The 19,744-nt window shown below is 36.6% G+C and overlaps 1 protein-coding gene across 1 annotated transcript in view; it reads right to left on the bottom strand.

Moving 5' to 3' along the window:
* Window positions 1-19,744, bottom strand: part of LOC135219775 (choline-phosphate cytidylyltransferase A-like) — a 327,433-nt gene that overhangs the window by 44,491 nt on the left and 263,198 nt on the right. Inside the window, 1 exon segment of the mRNA XM_064256827.1 lies at window positions 12,885-13,150. Within this exon segment, the coding sequence (XP_064112897.1) occupies window positions 12,885-13,150 (266 nt within the window).

Below are 19,744 nucleotides of genomic sequence, written 5' to 3'. Positions count from 1 at the left end.
ACCAAGCGCCATAGGCTACCTAGGTAAATAGTAAGTACAGGGGGTCCCTCGAGTTACGACGTTGATCCAGTTCTTACGATGCATCGTAACACGAATTTCAGCGTAAGTCGGAACATTGAAAAATACCACATGATTTAATGTAAATACCTATCAATAACAACGAGAGAACAATTCCTTACCTTTATTAGTTTGATTGGCTTGCACACTGGAGAGGAAGCTGCGGTGCTGGAGAGACTGGGGGAGGTTAGTGAAGAGAAAAAGAACCTCCAGAAGTTGCTGGAGATGCTGAGGCAGATGATTCTTGAGGTGAGGCAGATGATTCTTGAGGTGAGGCAGAACATACTAGTACTGGAGATGCTGAGGCAGGTGATTCTTGAGGTGAGGCAGATGTTGGGGCAGGTGAGTCTTTAGGTGAGGCAGAACCTACAGAAGGTGCTGGAGATACTGGGGCAGGTGAGTCTGGGTTAGCAGAACATTCAGAAGGTGCTGGATTAGCAGAGGCAGCTGAGGTAGAGGGTACAGGATCTTCTGCAGCCTCTTCTTACCTCTTAAAAATACTGCTCCAGGTTAGTCTGAACATAGAGCGACCTCTTTTCATCCAGATCTCCTTGTAACACTGCATCAAATCCATGACGCCTCTGGAAACCCTAGTGAACCTGTCCAAGTTGGGATCCTGAGCCTCAAAAGTTGACAACGCTTGCTGCAACTCTGCAAAACCTCTTATCAAGTCCTGCCTTGTGAAAGCCTTAGGCTCTGGGGTGGGTGCTTCTTCTTCTTCCTCTATTATCTGCTTCTCCAGTTGTATCAGGTCCTCAGCAGATAACTCCTCGCCATGAGACTCCAGCAGCTCTGTAACATCATCAACCTCCATCTCCAAATTGATTTCCTTACTCAGGGCAACAACGTTCTTGACAACTAGCTGAACTGTGTCCTCAAACCCATGGAAATCATTCACAAATTGAGGACAAATTTTCTTCCAGACACCATTCATGTTTGTTTGCTTAACCTCCTCCCAGGAATTAGCAATGTTCTTTACAGCATCAAGGATGTTGTAGGATTTCCAAAAGTCCTTCAGAGTCAAGTCCTTCTTGGTTTCAGTTGCCTGTAAAGCCATAGCAATTGTCCTTCGTAGGTAGTAGGCCTTGAACGAAGCAATCACTCCTTGGTCCATAGGCTGTAAAAGGGCCGTGGTATTAGGTGGAAGGTAAACCACCTTGACATTAGGGTTGAAGTCTCCCAGCTGGGCAGGGTGTCCAGGGGCATTGTCCAGCACTAGCAACACCTTAAAGGGGATACCCTTGGAGGCGCAATACCGCTCCACACTTGGCACAAAATGGTTTACGAACCAGTCCTCAAAACACTGCAAGTGTCACCCATGCCTTCTTGTTGGACTTCCAAATTACTGGTAGTTGACCCTTCCAAATGCCCTTGAGTGCCCTTGGATTTTCTGCCTGATACACCAACAAGGGCTTCAGTTTGAAGTCGCCAGCAGCATTACCCCCAAGAAGTAAAGTTAGCCTCTCCTTGCTGGCTTTATGACCGGGTGCTGACTTCTCCTCCTTGGCGATGTAAGTGCGGTTAGGCATACGCTTCCAAACAAACCTGTCTCGTCTACGTTAAACACTTGCTGAGCAGAATAACCCCCCTCCTTAATTATCTCAGACAACGCTTTAGGAAATTCACTCGCTGCTTTCTCATCCCCACTAGCAGCTTCACCTTGCAATTCAAGGTTATGGTAATTGGCCCGAGCCTTAAATCGCATAAACCAACCCCTACTAGCCACAAACTCTTCACTTTCACTTCCCTCCCCCTTTTCTTTTTTCAACGCTTCAAACAATCTTTTCGCCTTCTCCTGAATCACCATAAGGCTGACTGGGATATACGCCGTTGATTTTGGTCTTCCAACCAAAGGCACCAATAACCTTTCCATTTCAATTATTAGACCACTACGCTGCTTAGTTATCACTGTCGCTTTCATAGGAGCAGATCCTTTCACATGTTCAACGATGCGCTCTTTATCTTTGATAATGGTAGCAACGGTCGAACGGCTAAGGCCAAGCGAGCGGCCAATGTTTGTTGGCGTTTCTCCCTTCTCGGATCGCTTTATAATGTCCACTTTAATTTCCATGGTGATGGCCTTTCTTTTCTTCGATGCACTACCATCAGAAGAGTCCGCCTTGCGCTTGGGAGCCATAACAAAGAGCAAAAAGTTACAAAAACGATACAACACGAGGGAGAGAGAGGCAGTGTAAACAACCAAAATGGCGTATGGACGAGGACTGAGCGTAGCGAAGCGACGCCGTCCTCTCCCCACAAAGCGTATTCTTCCGCCGTGCGCCTGGAACTAGTTCGCGTTTGTTTACGTTGCTTACGACGCTAAACCGCGTAAGACGGAACGACGCAAAATATTATTTTTTATATTTTTATGGGGGCGCATTCGTAACCACGAAACATCGTAAGTCGAGACCATCGTAACCCGAGGACTTACTGTAGAACGTAGTGTAGTGGGTAGGCATAAAACGTGTTGCTAACGTAATAAAAACATTGAAAAGCAAGTCTAATTATTACAGTAAATTAATAAACTATTAAAATTAAACACAATTTATATTTATCAAAAACTTGCAAAAATTTGCCTACAGTAAGTCGGCATTTAAGGATGTAAACAAACCATAGCGCAGCCCTGGTGGTTTATATCGGGACTATGGTAGTAAAACCATATGTCGCTATAAGCCTAGAAACGTTTACATTCGATATTAATTTATGGTAAATCTTTTACGGAGTTGACTGCAATACTGTATACAAAATCGCTTGAAAATTATCTTTCAGTAAATGTAATGTTATGATACTAACGATATTGTTTCATAAATGTCCTCATAAAAAAGGTGCGTCTTTTACGGCAAATTGTCCAATATCAGGGCTGGTTTCAAGCTTATTGGACTTTGACAATTATTATGGTACTGCATGGTACATATATATGTACGTATAAGTAAAAGAATCTTCTTAACCCTCTTACACCGAAGCGGTAAAAAAAAAATAGTCTCCCGTGTGCCGGAGGTGTTTCAGAGTGAGCGCAGAAGCGGAAAAAATATTTTTTTCAAAAAATCACAGCGCGCTTAGTTTTCAAGATTAAGAGTTTATTTTTGGCTCCTTTTTTTGTCATTGCCTGAAGTTTAGTATGCAACCATCAGAAATGAAAAAAATTATCATTATCATATATAAATAATGCGATATATGATAGCGCAAAAACGAAATTTCATATATAATTTTATTCAAATCGCGCTGTGCGCAAAACGGTTAAAGGTAACAAGTTACTTTTTTTTCTTTGCAATGTACACTAAATTGCAATCATTTTGGTATATAACACATTGTAAAACAATAAAAGCAACACAGAAAAAATATTATCACAAAATAATGCATGAATTCGTAATGCGCGGACGTAAACATATTTTTTTCAAAAATTCACCATAAATCTAAATATTGTCCTAGAGACTTCCAATTTCTTTCAAAATGAAGACAAATGATTGAATATTACTATACTGTAAGAGTATTAGCTTACAATTGCAGTTTTCGACCATATCTGACGAGTTAAAGTTGACCGAATGTCGAATTTTTTTTATATATATATTTTTTATATGCTATTATTTCGGAAATAAGAAAAGCTACAACCTTCAAATATTTTTCGTTTTATTCTACATGAAATTGCGTACATTTTCATATATAAAACTCTATGAAATGCCTAATATGAAATGGAGCAAATATTCCAAGAATGGTACGTACGCATTTCGGAGATTTGTGGCGGAGAATCCGCGCGCGGAGGGAAGGAAAGATTTTTTTTTAAATTCACCATAAATCTAAATATTTTGCTAGAGACTTCGAATTTGTTTCAAGATGAAGATAAATGACTGAATATTACTAGACTGTAAGAGTTTTAGCTTACAATTGCGTTTTTCGACCATTTCGGTAGAGTCAAAGTTGACCAAACGTGGTTTTTTTTTCTATTTATCGTGATTTATATGCAAATATTTCAAAAATGAGAAAAGCTACAACCTTCAATTATTTTTTGTTGTATTCTACATGAAATTGCGCACATTTTCATATATAAAACTTTATGTAACGGCTACTTTAAAATGGTGCAAACATTACCACAATCGCACGTATGATTTTTTCGGAAGAGTTACTGCACGGACGTAAAGAAAATGTTATTTTTTTCATAAATTCACCATAAACCGAAATATTGTGCTAGAGACTTCCAATTTGTTGCAAAATGAAGGTAAATGCTTGAATATTACTAGAATATAAGCGTTTTAGCTTACAATTGCGTTTTTCGACCATTTCGGTAGAGTCAAGTTGACGAGAAGGTTGAAATTTTTGGCAATTATCGTTATTTATATGAAAATATTTCAAAAACTGATAAAAGCTACAACCATGGGTTGTTTTTAGTTGTATTGTGCATGAAATTGCGCACATTTCCATATATAAAACTTTATATAACGGCTAATTTTAAAATGGTGCAAACATTACCACAATCGCATGTATGATTTTTTTCGGAAGAGTTACCGCGCGGACGTAAGAAAAAAGTTTTTTCATAGATTCACCATAAATCGAAATATTGTGCTAGAGACTTCCAATTAGTTGCAAAATTAAGGTAAATGATTGAATATTACTAAAATATAAGAGTTTTAGCTTACAATTGCGTTTTTTGACCATTTCGGTAGAGTCAAAGTTGACCGAAGGTTGAAATTTTGGCAATTATCGTTATTTATATGAAAATATCTCAAAACTGATAAAAGCTACAATCATGAGTATTTTATTGTTGTATTCTACAAAAAAATGCGCACATTTTCATATATAATACTTCATGTAACGGCTAATTTACAATGGTACAAAAATTATGTCAAAGTGACGAAATAATTTCCGAGATGTGTCACAGATACTTTTTAGTGCGGCAAGAAAGAAATTCGCGCTTGCATGCCTGCGTAACGATTGTAAACAAAACAACACCTTGATCCGTGAACTCCCCGCATCCCCCAAGGCGCGTGATTCAAAAGTTTTTGGCTGGTAGGCCTATAAGTATTTTTCCGCGAATTTAAAAAAAAACTTTTGTAAGTCAACATAAAATACGTCCAGTCGGCACACGGGAGACAAAAAATGTCGCCGTAAAATACGTCCAGTTGGCGTAAGAGGGTTAATGTCTTTAATTACTATACCATTACGTACCAGCATCTCTTGAGTTTAATATCAAGCTAACCTCTTTTTTTTTTTTTTTTTTTTTTTTTTTTTTTTTTTTTTTTTTTTTTTTTTTTTTTTTTTTTACGAGGACGCTTATAAACCAACCATACAGATTGCGTTCGTTACCGCGCACGTGTTGCATATGTAAACTGTGTCACTACCAGACCTCATACGTAAACATTGACGTCTTTTTACAGTAGACATAAAAGAATCGTCTTAATTTCTATAATTATTCTATACCATAGCGGCTTCTCTGATTAAGCTAAGGCTAACCTCGTCTTTACCAGCAAGCTTAACAAAGATTAAGATTGCGTTCGCTACCGAACGGCACACGTTACGTATGTGACAGTGGTTTCACTACCAAATCTCACACATAAACAATGACGTATTTTTACAGTAGACATAAAAGAATCTACTTAATTTCTATAATTAATGTATACCGTAGCGGCTTCTGAGTTAAGCTAAGGCTAACCTCTTCTTTACCAGCATGCTTAAAAAGCTTAGATTGCGTTGCTACCGAACCGAACATGTTACGTATGTAACTGGTTTCACTACCAAATCTTACACGTAAACATTGACGTATTACAGTACGACATAAAAGATTCTTCTTAATTTCTTAATTACTACGCACTTAATATGGCACAGTGGCTTCTCTGATATAAGCTATGACTAACTTCTTCTTTACCAGCAAGCTTAACAAAGCTTAAAGATTGCATTCGCTACCGAACCGCACATGTAACCTACGTACATAACATTGCCTTCACTCCAAACCTAACACTTAAATACGTATTGCATTTGCTACTGAAACGCGCGCCTCAAGTGTGAGCATGGTTTTAGAATATGTCTACGCTTGAAAAAAAAAATCAAGCAAGGGTGCTTGATCAAATCTTTTTTTCGCTCATCACTTTCATGCAGAGGAGAGGAAAGACGAAACTTAAGGTTTATTTTGGAGTTGGAAATGATGGAAACATTTTGAAGAAGGAAAACGCGAGATGCCATGTAAACACTTTTCCATTATTTCAGAGATTAACAATAGCAAAAGGTTTTAATATATAGCCAGTAGTAATGTTGGGACCCATGATGAATCAAAAGGTAACTGCGTATAGAGTTGATACCACAGAAAAAGCAAACGGAAATGGCGCGCAAGGTGTAACAAGACACGACACATGTTTGAATGTTTTGTAACTTAGTTGCGACTTTAAACAATGCTGAGTGGCATCACCAGTGTTACCAACCATTTTGCTAAATTATGCTACTCGGTCCAAGCATGAATTTATGCCAAATATGGTGCAATTTTGTGCCAGAATTATGCTATTAATCTATCATTATCTCATTTCTCTAATACATTTGAGCTAAAACAACAATGTAATGGAAATTTAAAATATTTATATATGAGGTGAAATGATACAAAGTGACGAACAGACAATATTATAACTAATAATTTGATGATCTTTACATGTTAGGAAACTCGTAATAAAACACCATTTTTCTTTAATAGATCACATACGCAATCACTAGTACACTATTTGATATGCAATCACTATTATACTATTTGACAAATGTGTGAAGATCACACATACAAACGTGAAGAAAAACAACAAATTTTACTTATTACTGCATCATTATCATGCCACTCAGAACCATTTTTCTTTAACAGGTCACATAAACAATCAATAAATATATACTTGAAAATGTGTGAAAATTAATTCAAATATAACATTTTGTTATTTACTGATATTTACTGAAAAATTAAAACTAAAAAAAAAGGTAAACAAACAAACCTTTCTCTACTCAAGAAGAAAAGCATACGTACTTATTACTTGATCATTAGCATGCCACTGAAACACTATTTTTCTTTAACAGATCACATACACAATGAATAAATACTTGAAAATTGTGTGAAAATAAACTTCAGACATAATTAAAAGATTTTGAACTACTGAAAAAAATAAAACTTAAAAAAGGAAAAGTAATTCTTTACTCATGAAGAAAAAACATTATTAACACTTTACTGGTCGTTTGTCATGCCACTGTGGGTATTTATTTATATTCACAAAATTTAACATTCCTTAGTTGGGTTCAAACTTGGCAATTAACTCATTTGTTAGTGCTGCTTTTGAGGCAATTTCACTATGAAGATACATTCACTATAGCTGTGTATGAAATTGAGGAATTTTCTGCGTTTTATCTAAAATTTTAGTGAAAATACATTCTTAAATTGTACTAGAACCCTAAGTGTGAAAGAAATTATGCTAAGCTCCAATTCTTGGGTCAAATTATGCTAAAAAACATGAAATTATGCTACATTTGGTAGCACTGGATGACGCCAACTAGCGGCGGCTGGCGGAAACAGTTTTGTTTACAAACATCATATGGTCGGGGGTCGGAAACTGGTTTTTTGGTTGAAAACAGATACAAAGTTTATTGGAAATTTAGTGGCGAAATCCAATTATGTCAAGTTCTAATACGGTCGTGAACCGGGTCTCTACTGTACAGATAAATTTATATATACAGGTATATATAATATATATACACATGCAGTCCCTGGTTATTGGCAGACTAAGTTAATGGGGATACTATTTTATGGTGCTTGTCTAGTGCCATAAAAACACCATAACTACCCGAGTTCCGCTTCTTGGCACCATAAATTGCTTAGTTTCAGTTAATGGTGGTTTCTGCTTATCAGCAAGCTGCTAAGAACTGATTACTACCCCGATAACCGGGGACTGCCTGAATATATGTATATGTATATATATGTATATATATATATGTATATAAAGTGGGCGCTGAAAGTCTTTGCACCCCTGAAGGCTGCGCAAAGACTTTCAGCGTCTTAAAGAATCCTCCATATCAGTCACGGAAAATGCCTGAGAGAAAAAATGACTAATTGGCACCTTTTATTGTTTCCACTGTGTCCTTGATTAAGGAAACAATAACTGATCAGTAGCTCATTAGCCGTGGTGTAAGTCGGTTTTTTTTGCTGGCACTCCTGTCAGGATTTGTTCGTCTCGTGGTGTTGCCAATCCCTGTGCCTTTATGCGTAATGGTGGGTCCTTATACTTCTAGGGATGATCGTGTAAGGGTCATTCAGTGTTTTGAATTAGGGTTAAATACCGCTGAAATTGTGCGGCAGACGGATTTGAAGCGTCGAACAGTTCAGAACATTGTTGCGCGGTACAAGGCGTCAGGGAAGAAAGAGGTACCTCTTCCCGCCAAGAAGTCTGGGAGGCCCCCGTTGCTGTCTGAACGATCTATTTCGCTACTGAGAAGGGAAGCAGAGCTTAATCCTTCACACAGCGCTCGTCAATTCAGGGAAGAAAACCCTGAAATTTTAGGAAAGTGTAAAGTACGTACTTTACAGACGTTCTTGTCATGCAAGTTGGGATTCAAGAGTGTTGTGGCTCCTAAGAGGAGCAAGCTAACTGAACGCCCATATTAGAAACGAAAGTTTTTTTTTTCATAGATTTGGTAAATGGGACGTTAATAACTGGAAAAAAAGTGTTGTTCACTGACGAATCACATTCCATTGCTCGGCAAGCACCTCAACGAAAGTTGGCGAAGTCCCCGCCTTAACAAGTGCAGTGACAAACTTATTCGTCCTCGTGAAAAGTTTCCCAAAACTTTGATGGTATGGGGTTCTATGGGTTATGAGGGAGTTGGGGAATTGTGTATATTTGAAAATAATGAACGAGTGAACCAGCACTTTATTACGTTGTGCTAAATGAATATTTAGAGGGGGAGCGTTGAGAAGACAGGTGCTTCAATTCTTCAGCAAGACGGCGCACGGTGCCACACAACAACAGCCATTGATTAGGAACTGGTTGCAGGATTGTGGTGTGGAGCTTTTAAGTGACTGGCCCCCTAATTCCCCTGATTTTAGTCCCATAGAAAATCTGTGGTCGAACATTAAAAAACGTTTGCAGAAGGTTGACTGCTCCAATATCGAGAAACTCAAAGCCGCCATCATCGCTGCTTGGAACAGTATCGAACCAGAGATCTGTCAGCACCTCATTGAAAGTGTTCCCCGACGGCTGAAGGCAGCTAAAGAGAACAAATTTGGTGCTACCAAATACTAGAAAGTCTAAGGTAAACTGACACACCATTTCAATATCTTTACTAAATTTTTGCATTCCTTTACAGGTCGAAGAAGGTGCGCGTGTGTATGCGTTTGCCTAAATTGCACTGGGGTGTAAAGACTTTCGGCGCCTACTTTATATATATATATATATATATATATATATATATATCTATATATATATATATATATATATATATATATATTATATGATATATATATAATATATATATATATATATATATATATATATATATATATATATATATATATATAGTATATCTATATATATATATATATATATATATATATATATATATATATATAGTATATATATATATATATATATATATATATATATATATATATATATATATATATATATATATATATATATAATATATATATATATATATATATATATATATATATATATATATATATATATATATATATATATATATATATATATATATATATATATATATATATATATAATTATACACACACACACAAGGTGTAACACTGAGTTTATGCAAATATTTCAGAATGAAAGAAAAGGTCATTCTAAGCAGAAAATGTTCTATGACCATACATATTTTAAGGTTTCTTTTATCCGTGAGGCAAAATTTAAAAATAATCAGTTTTCCTTAACTCTGCTCTTGGCCAACATGGCGTACATTATGTTTAAGTAGTCAGGGATATTGGGTTGGGGGAAGGGGAGGGAGGCAGTTGATGAAGTGCATTAGGCAACTGGATTTCTAGTCTTTTAATTGAGCTTTTTTTGCAGGTTTTGAAAAATGTAACATTACGGTCCCTTTAATTAGTAAATCTCCTGTGAACTGACTACACTGTACTATCTAATTTCAAAGATTAGCATTACGTATCAAGAAAGTAGTGTAAATGTCACGGAATTGTTGAATCAAGAGTCAGGACTAGGCCAATGCTGAATGTGTGATACTGACAGTAATCATGATAACAAGGGTTAGTGCACTTCGAGCAAAGTCACTTTTCTATCTTTTTTTATTACTGCATGAATATAGTAATAGTATGTACTACCTTTCTCAGTAAAAACTGAAGATAGTTAATTTTCCAAAAAGTTTCCATTCTTTTTCGTCTGACAGAGATGAAAGCATTTTCTCAAGTATGTTTTTCCCTTTGAGTGGTGTATAATGAATACTTTTGGTGGAGAGAATGATTTATGAAAATACATTCTAAATCTTTGATCGGTGTTTAAGGGGGCCGGCCGGAACCCCTATATATGGTGGTATAGGGCGAAAATGCAAAGTCATGAAAAAATTCATGGAGCTTCATATGGCAATTGAGAATACGTATACGAAATATTTCGTCAAAATTCCTCTTACTTTCGTAGTTACAGGGTAATTAGTTATCGTAACTCAATAAGCCTAAAACATTGATCCGTACAAGAAAATGAAATATTTCTTCTATTATCGTAAATTTTGATAATTATTGTCAAAGAAATTGGGAGAAATGGCATCTGTAGACATTCCCCAAGTCGAGAAGGAGACTTCAGGCTCAGGTACCAAGTCCAGTCCTGATTTAGTGCGATCACAGACTTCAAGTAGTCTACACGTTCCATTTCACCTCTGCCATTCGCCCGCTTTTACGTAAGTTTATGTATGTTTCGGCAAGAATTTCATCATGCCAATGAGGAAAAGACAAGGAAAACATCTCGCTAACATACAGACGAAGAAAAATCACTCAAGTATTATTACAGAATATCATAATATATGCGTAGTTAGTGAAGAGAGAGGGGAGGGTTGCTTAGTAACGCCCCCGTCTTGCTTGACAGCACACGTCACACTATGCCCAAGGCTACGATCTTTGAGCAAAGAGATCTTCATTTATGATAAATAACAAAGTTTTGGTTTTTCAATACCCAAAATGGAATATGAAATTCATAATAATCATGATTTATTAAATTGTCTTTGTAAAAAAAAGAGCATGCCTTCGAGTTTCACCTCTTGACATTCTCTTCCATTTTACGTTTGTTTATCTTTGTTTCGGGCAAGAATTTCATCATGCCAAAGAGGAAAATACAAGGAAAACATCTCGCTAACATACAGAAGAAGAAAATTCGCTGTAATAAGCCGAGTTAGTGAAGGGGAGAGAGGGGGTTACGTAGGAAGGAGTGCCCCATCTTGCCTCAAGCAGTGCCCCAGGCTGCGATATATGAGCAAAGGGATCATCATTTATGATTAAATTATGATAAATAAAATAGTTTTGGTTTATTAATACACAAAAAAGAAATATACATTCATAATAATCATTATTTATTAACATTGTCTTTATAGAAATACGAAGGAAAACTTTGAACGCCCGTATCTCAAAACTATACTTATTGACCTTCAAAATCTATCTTCTCACTTAGTTTTAAAGCTATAACATTGGAATTTGGTATATAACTCAGAAAGACATTATAGAACAATCAAATACAGCCCTTTTTTCCAATTTTTGTTTCGTATTTTTTTAATAAATTTTTTTCTCCTGATTTATAGGGTTTATTTTTTTACCATATTGAAAAATTCATACCTAGCAAAAAATTGACTTTTAGAAAAAAAACTCTCCATTCGATTGGAGGTCTACATCAGGTCTATATATGGTAGTAATCCCAGGTCTTAATATTAAATATCAAGGGAGGAGATAGAATTTGAAAAATGGTTATTTTCGGGATAAATCGCCCTGGCGTCACAAAACCGAAGGTCAGAGGCGAAAATCATATGGGGTTTGGAGATGTCCCAAGTTACCTTATTAAGTGGTATGAATATCAAAGTCCTGTCCTTGAAAAAGGGCATTAGCCGGCCGGCCCCCTTAATGAATAGGCCTATCTTTGATGGAGGGGAGATTCCATTTGGGTTGCTTTTCTTTTCTTTATCGGAGTCCAGTGAATACAACTGATGGAGAGGGAGAACGTTTCAATGATACTTGCATTTTTCCCCTTTGTTCAATATCTAAAGCATACATTTGATTTGGAAACATTTTATTTGCATCAGCCTTATCGCCAATTTCCTTTTTTTTTTTTTTTTTTTTTTTTTTTTTTTTTTTTTTTTTTTTTTTTTTTTTTTTTTTTTTTTTTTTATAAAAGTGGAGTTTGTTTTTGCAAAACCGATAAATAAACATAATATCTGCATATTCCACATTACTGGAACTGTGAGGCATTGTCTCCACTTTCTTGCTCACAAAATGAATAGGGAATCTGACATTTGTACTAACACAAACATGCTCTTGCTGAAAAAGTGGGGTTGCGAATAACCAGTGAAGTGATCAGCTCCTTCCCCCTTTCCCCCTCCCCATAGCCATTTAATGATAACGGTTATTTCTAAAATTCACCTCACCGACAAACGAAGCCTTAAAATGCATATGTTTATAGAACATTTTCTACTCAGAATGAGTTTTTCTTTAATTTCTCAAAATACTTACATAAACTTGTGTTACACCCTGTAGGTATAAATAAATAAATAAATAAATAAATAAATATAAATATATAGATATACTATATATATATATATATATATAAGCCTAAAAGTTACATATCAAATAATATTGTGAAAGCTCTTACCTATTACAGTCCTCAGATGACTGACTAATGGCCTTAGGTGAAGACGGAGGGGACAGGGCACTTAGAACTGAATCCTTTTTTTCTGTCAAGTACTGAGTAAGCCTACCATCACGACCAAACAGCATTAGGAAAGTATCAATAAACTCTCTACTTTTCTCTTCCCATTTGGCAATGAGGTCTGTGCGTTTTCCCTCCATGTCCTCAATCATCTCCTTCCCTTTCTTCTTAAGGTCATCAATTTTGTTCTGAAGTCTGTATTTCTTCTCCTGTCAATTGTAAGCCCAATATAAACCAAGTGTCAAGGGAGAGTTATAATTATAATCTTAACATACTAAGATTATCTCAACAGAGTAAAACATGAACAGCATTTACGAGTTTTTAATCAGATAAAATATGGAGTACTAAAACATAAATACACTACAGTGCCAAAATACGCAACAGTAAATATTTTCAAACTAGCATCATACAAAAAAACCCTTGTTTTTTTATAGTTCTGATTCAGCATTTCACCAATCCAGTCTTGTGTGTTTAATCTACAGATTTAGCACTCCTTCATTCAACTTAACATACTTGCCTGAATTTCAATTGCAATTTAGTTTGTAAAGATTTTTATATAACTAGCCATACATATCTATTTAGCCTACAATGTTCCTTTTTTATAGTTTGGAAAACTATGGCAAGACTTTTTCTATAAAGTTTCAGATGGTTCTAGGTCAATATTACTGTTTCACACTAATCCTCATGTTTCTGTAACACATTTTTCAAGTAATCCCTCCTCCTCATAAATGTGAGATAGTGCTACCATTCCCAGAATATAAATGAGGAAGACAATTTTGGTTACTGTAACATACATACCAATGATCTCTGGAAAGTTGTTAAAAACATCTAAGCTGACTTCAGCAGTCTTGAGACTTGCATAACACTGGATCTGGATGTTAACCTTGCAATCTGTCCCTACAATGCATAGGGTGACCTTTGAGGGGGACAGTTCCTCTTTTTGCTCTTTATCCCACCAAAAATTGTGGTCTTGGGGGGACGCCCTAATGTCTCCCTTTCAACCTTAAGTCCCACATTTGTCCTCCTCTGCCATTGCATATATATTTAGTTATATAAATTGCTGATTTTTGTGTTCTTTTAACAAATCTGTATGATTTCCCACACTGACACATACACAGCATGATGGTTCGTTTTCTTTAAAAAAAATGGAAGAAGGGAACTAATGTGCATTCTGTACACGCATGATACAGTGAACAACTGATCCTACAATTGTCCATGTCTGTGTTGATAATGTATTGCCCCGGCTAGTGCACAACCAGCCCTTAACATACAATGTAGTACATATTAGTACGTATATTACGGTAATCATGTCAACCAAAAGGAAAGCTACTTTCAACAAAGGTTTAGAACAAGAATATTCTTTCATAAAGAAAAGAAAAAGTGAAGTCAAATGCATAAAGTGAAGTCAAATGCATAAAGTGTACACATCACCTTTTTCGATACCGAATGGTGGAAAATATGATATAGAACGTCACATAAAGACCGATAGATATAAGCGTGCTAATGCATCCGCCTTATAAGCAAGTCGATGAATTTACAGCGACAACATAATTGAAAGTGCACATGGGCTAACTATATACTTTTGTCCCCCTTTCGCAAGTCAAATAAATGGTCACCCTAACAATGCAGTGTACAACACAATGTAGAATGTTCTAAAGGTTTTTCTATCATCCTGATTGTTCACAGCTGCATTATTTTCCACTTTACTTCTGTTTTATAGTTTGTTATCTACCTTGGGCTCCCTCTTCAACTCTACTTAGTCTTAATCTTCCCATTATAACAAAACCTTCAGGGAAGCCCTAAGCGTTTGAAAATGTGACTCACTGGTTTCAAAGTAAGGCAGTCACCAGTTATCAACAGGGGTTCCATACAGACACCGTGATGATAACCAAATATTGTTGATAACTGATTTCTGGTTATCAGCACCTTTGTTAGGTATGTATTGGTGCCAATACCTGATTCTTGGCATCAACAAGCAGAAATCAGCGCTGAAAATTGCTGATTTTCATTGCTAGACAAGCCCCATAAAGCAGGGTCGCCGATAACCAGGGACTGCCCATGCTTTTCTTTCTTTTTGTGAAGGATATTTAAAACCAAAGCCATGTCTGTTGCTGGTTTTCTTCTTATGAGAGGTCAGTTACTTTTATGTAACAACTAATTATTATTCAAGAATCAACTTCCTTCCAGATGAACCTTACAGTAGTGTAAAAAAAAGGGGGTGAAAATAAACTCAAAATCCTGACAAATAAAATAAGTGAGATACAGCACAGAAACACCCACTCCCTTTTCAACATGTCAGGAAACTCCCCGATCAACGTTTGTATTATCATTTGGTAATAAATGGTAAGTAAAATTAGCACAGATATAGATAACAGCACAGGTGATAAAAAAATCAAGAAAAAGCTATAGGTAGCGCTTACCAAATCATTTTACCTAAACTTCAAGAACAAATTATTGTTTCCTTATTAAGTTCCATAGCTAAAAAAAATTGTGAAATATTTCTATAAAAAAAGTCAATATAATCAAGAAATTATATTGTACACTGTCATGACAAAAAACTTAAAAACTAATTATCACTGAGAAAAGGTTATTAAAATTACCAAAGATTAATGTTTTAAAATAAAATAATTTTAAACCTAAAAAGAAAAGGCATTAGGCCTTTGCCTCTTTCTCTGTCAAGATTTATCATAATAGTTAATAGTTTTGTTAAACTAAGACTACCACAGTGCCTTTAATCATGACTTCAGTCTCTGTCAATAGGGCCAGACACACCTGTGAATCCAAAGCATGAAACTGGAACATGTTCCATGTGTTTGTGAGGAAAAAACAAAGGTCCTTGAATGGAAGCCTGTATCAGTCCCTAAAGATTGGTACTACCAAGGCTCCCCTCCCTGCTCTTGCTTTATGGCTTAATGAAGAGAGAGTCAATCCCCTACTCATGGAAATGGAGGAAGGGGATTGCCACCCTAAGCAACCCACTCTCATCTCCATCCCATCTCCTCCCTTCCTGGCAGCAGCTGAGAGAGGTAGACAGAAGGGATTTAAGACTTCCAACCTTTCTTGGAGGAAGAAGACTGGGTTTCCTGGCTGGGCTTTAGAAGTGCAGGATTCATCATCATCTCAGACACTGAAGGCTTTGCTGAACCCTTAGGTTTAGCAGCAGACGCCTTGAACCTGTAGGTTTGAATGCAGCATGGCTGATATGGGAGCCTTGAGAATCTGATCTCCTAACTTCAACCATTGCTTCCATACTACTCTTCAGAAAGCTTACTAATGAACCACCAAACTGTTTCTTAGTGAGAGGCTACTCTCTCGAGAGATCTACCTGCAAAAGAGAGATGCAATTATGCTTCTTTGAAGGACAAGGTTTGCCCACTGGTCGACATTCTGGTGTGCAAGAAAGGTTATGATGTAAGCTGTCTGTCATGGCAAATTCCATAAATGTGTTAAAGCATAACTCGAACCATAAGACAATTTGGAGAGAAGCCACCTAAAGACTAAGGCAAGGGAAGAAGGGTTGTCTCCTACAACTGCCTGCCCCTGATCATCCAGCCGAGGGTAAGCAAAGTAAATTAGATGCACAGCTTTATCCATATGAGAAACCAAGAGTTTACGGTATGACAAGGCAGGAATAGATCTCATATCAAAGTGGGAAGGCACAGCCACAATGGCCCTGCCAGAGGTATGATGGTCACTCACTAGTGACCTAGCACTTCCGCTCCCCTCCAAAAGGAAATGTGTGAGTGGAGTCCACCTGAACTTCTTATGCAAGGCCTTAATCTTCCCCTTCTTCTGCCTATACTATGGATGAAAGTCCATGGAAAGGTAACGAAACAAGAAGGAACACAGCAAAGAGCAGTACCAAGCATGCTTTTGTCCTTCCCTCCCACTAGTCCTGCTTGGCTTGAGCACCAAAGGGGTGATCAAGTCCAAAACCAAAGATAAAGTACCTCTTACTGGAGCATATACCACTGGAGAACCCACTGCAACAAACAGCCATAGCTGAAACCACAGGTGAAGAAATCTTAGGTGTCAAGTCCTTTTTCTCCTCAACCAGGCTGTTGAGGAAGGCCGAGAAAGAAGAATTAGCTGGAATATTCAGCACATGTCATCTCTTTCCTCTAAGATATCCCAGGATCAAGCAAAGCACACATTCTTCCATCTTTCCATCTGATTAAGGTATCCTCATGGCAAACTAATGTGTTAAAGCTAAAATAAGCTCTATTGGTCTTGTCCAATTTCTTCTCTCCAGCCAATTAAAAAACTTCAGACTGCTGACATCACAGAATAACACCTCTCCCTTCTAGTGTCTTAAAAGATCTCAATAACAGGCTAGATTCTGTCACTAACAGAGCTACCAGGCAATCCCTGAGATCTTTCATACCTTGTAGTGACTTCTGTTGCTCTTCTCCTTTTCCTTTCTCTGAAGAGCACTTTTCCTTCAACTCCATCCAAACCTATGATTATTTCTCTCTTTTTTCATCCAGGCACAGGAGGCCAGACAATGCCCAAGGCACCATCCAGGCTCTAAGTAGTGGTTAATGTGGATTTTCTTTGCAACATTCACTTACGGTAAAAGGGAGTCTTTACCTGTGGCAGGCAACCCTTCTAAGGGAGGTCTACTTTGAATGCAAACCTTGCTCTCCAAACTTGGACTGTGCCATAGCCATTGTACCGTGGTCCTCCATGGTCTTGGGTTTGAATTCTCTTGCCTGGAGGTACAATCAGACAATTATATCTTTTTCATTCACTTTCCTGTTTTTTCGAAGTGTGAGAAAGGAAAAGCTGCTTGGCAGATTACCAGGAAAGTGCCTTCGTCTTTACCGAATCTTTTCCTTCTGAGTGTTTTATCTCTAAATCCATTCTGACTGTCCTTCCAAGTTGTTGTGGCAAACCTAATGGATTTCCTTTGCCTTACAAGGTATGCCAGCCCAATTTGTACAAGTTGCTTCCAGCATTTTTTTCAATAACATACAGTGATAGGGGTTCCATTCCGATGGCTCGTTGATAAGCAAAAAACTTATCGGCAGTGCTTCTGTTAGGTATGTATTGGCACCTGTTCTCTATTATTAGCACCAATAATAGGAAATCTGTGCATTTCTGTGCTGAAAATCACTGATTTACTATGCTAGAGCACCGATAACCAGGGACTGCCTCTACTGTCGTTGCTGATGGTTTTGTTGTTTTTTGTTCTGTTGATTTTTACAATGTTACTGATAGTATTATGAATCTATTAGTTTTGATACTGATTTTATGTTGTTAACTTTAATACTTTCAAAAGACACTGAACTCAACCCTGGGCCTGCTACTCATTACAGTAAGAAAAATTGCAAAGTACTTTACTTTATTTGGGGCTTAACCCTTAATGGATGGATAGCCTCATATGAGTAACAAAAACAGGTTTTGGGTGGTTGACAGATTCACTCATAGTGAGCATTAATATTACACTCCATCAATTTAGGGGAACTGGAAGGGAAATAGGCTTCTTTACTTCTATAGCCCATAAATTCAAGAATGACAACTTTTACACTGGCTCAGATCAACGAAGTAGGCGGCTCATGAGTTAGTTGTGATCTTGACATCAAGGCAGCATGTTGTGTTTCTCCTCCTCCCATGGGGTTGTAAATAGTCTTCTTCAACTTCTTGTAGAAGGTAAGGAGAATTTTTTTTAATTTTTTTTCTTAGACCATGACCATTTGAATATCATCTTCTTTCCTCTGATGTGCTTCTTTCATAAATTGGATGATCTCAAAGTTTTCCCCGGCCTGGGGTGCTGCATATGCTTTTTTAGACCAGCTCTTAAGGGTGCTGCATTTTTTTTTTAGACTGGCTTTATCCGAGACTCTTGTAATTAGTAACAAGTCAAAGGTTCCATTGTTCATCCCTGGGTTTGACTGCCCTGTTTTTATTTATCATTGTAACATTCCACATGTGCAAGGTATGGCTATATACACTAAGTTCGGAGGACCTATTTATCATCAGGAATATTTAGTGTAGATGCCATAAAATTCTTTGTTTTAAATTTTCAGTAAGCTCTACAACATTTAGGTACTTGCTGTTTACAGTGGATGCCCTATAATTGAATTTTACAGATTCGTGGACTCACCCATTCATGGATTTTTCTGTGGAACCTATCTAAAAATTATTCATGGGAGGACTCGCTTATTCATAAGTTTTTCTGTCAATAAAATATTCACTAAATTTTCAAATATTGATATTTATTAAAACTGTATCAATTTTAATAAGATTAAGTGATATTAATATAAAAATTATAATTCTCTCTCTCTCTCTCTCTCTCTCTCTTACTAAGATGTGTTTTTTGTTTGATAAATAAATTATTTACTAGTTTTCAAATAATATTAATGTAAATAGCAATACGTAATATCAATTCATAAAAGAAAATACTATAGTGAATTAGTAAGATTTTTAGTTTATATAAATGTAAAAATTATGTAAGAATGAAGGAAATCCCAGTCTTTCAGCATAGAGAATTGGGGAGACGGGTGAGGTAGAAGCTGTCACAAATGTCAAGAAACCTCTCTATCTCTGAGATGAGAGAATTTTTATGGTACACTTATGTGTTTATTAATATTTTCAAATAATAATAATAACAATAATAACTATAATAATAATAATAATAATATAACTGTAATCAGTCAATGATATAATTGATTTTTATGTAATGTCTCTCTCTCTCTCTCTCTCTCTCTGAGGCTAAGAGGAGAAGAGAGTTGCATTAGTTTGTAATGAAAACCCAAAAGAATTATTTGCTCATGTTAATAGTAGAAGCCCGATAATAGATA

This window comes from Macrobrachium nipponense, chromosome 1 (genome assembly GCF_015104395.2).
Source record: "Macrobrachium nipponense isolate FS-2020 chromosome 1, ASM1510439v2, whole genome shotgun sequence".
NCBI lineage: Eukaryota > Metazoa > Arthropoda > Malacostraca > Decapoda > Palaemonidae > Macrobrachium > Macrobrachium nipponense.
The sequence above is the reverse complement of the archived record's forward strand: the minus strand, read 5'-3'. Positions and strand labels throughout refer to the sequence as shown.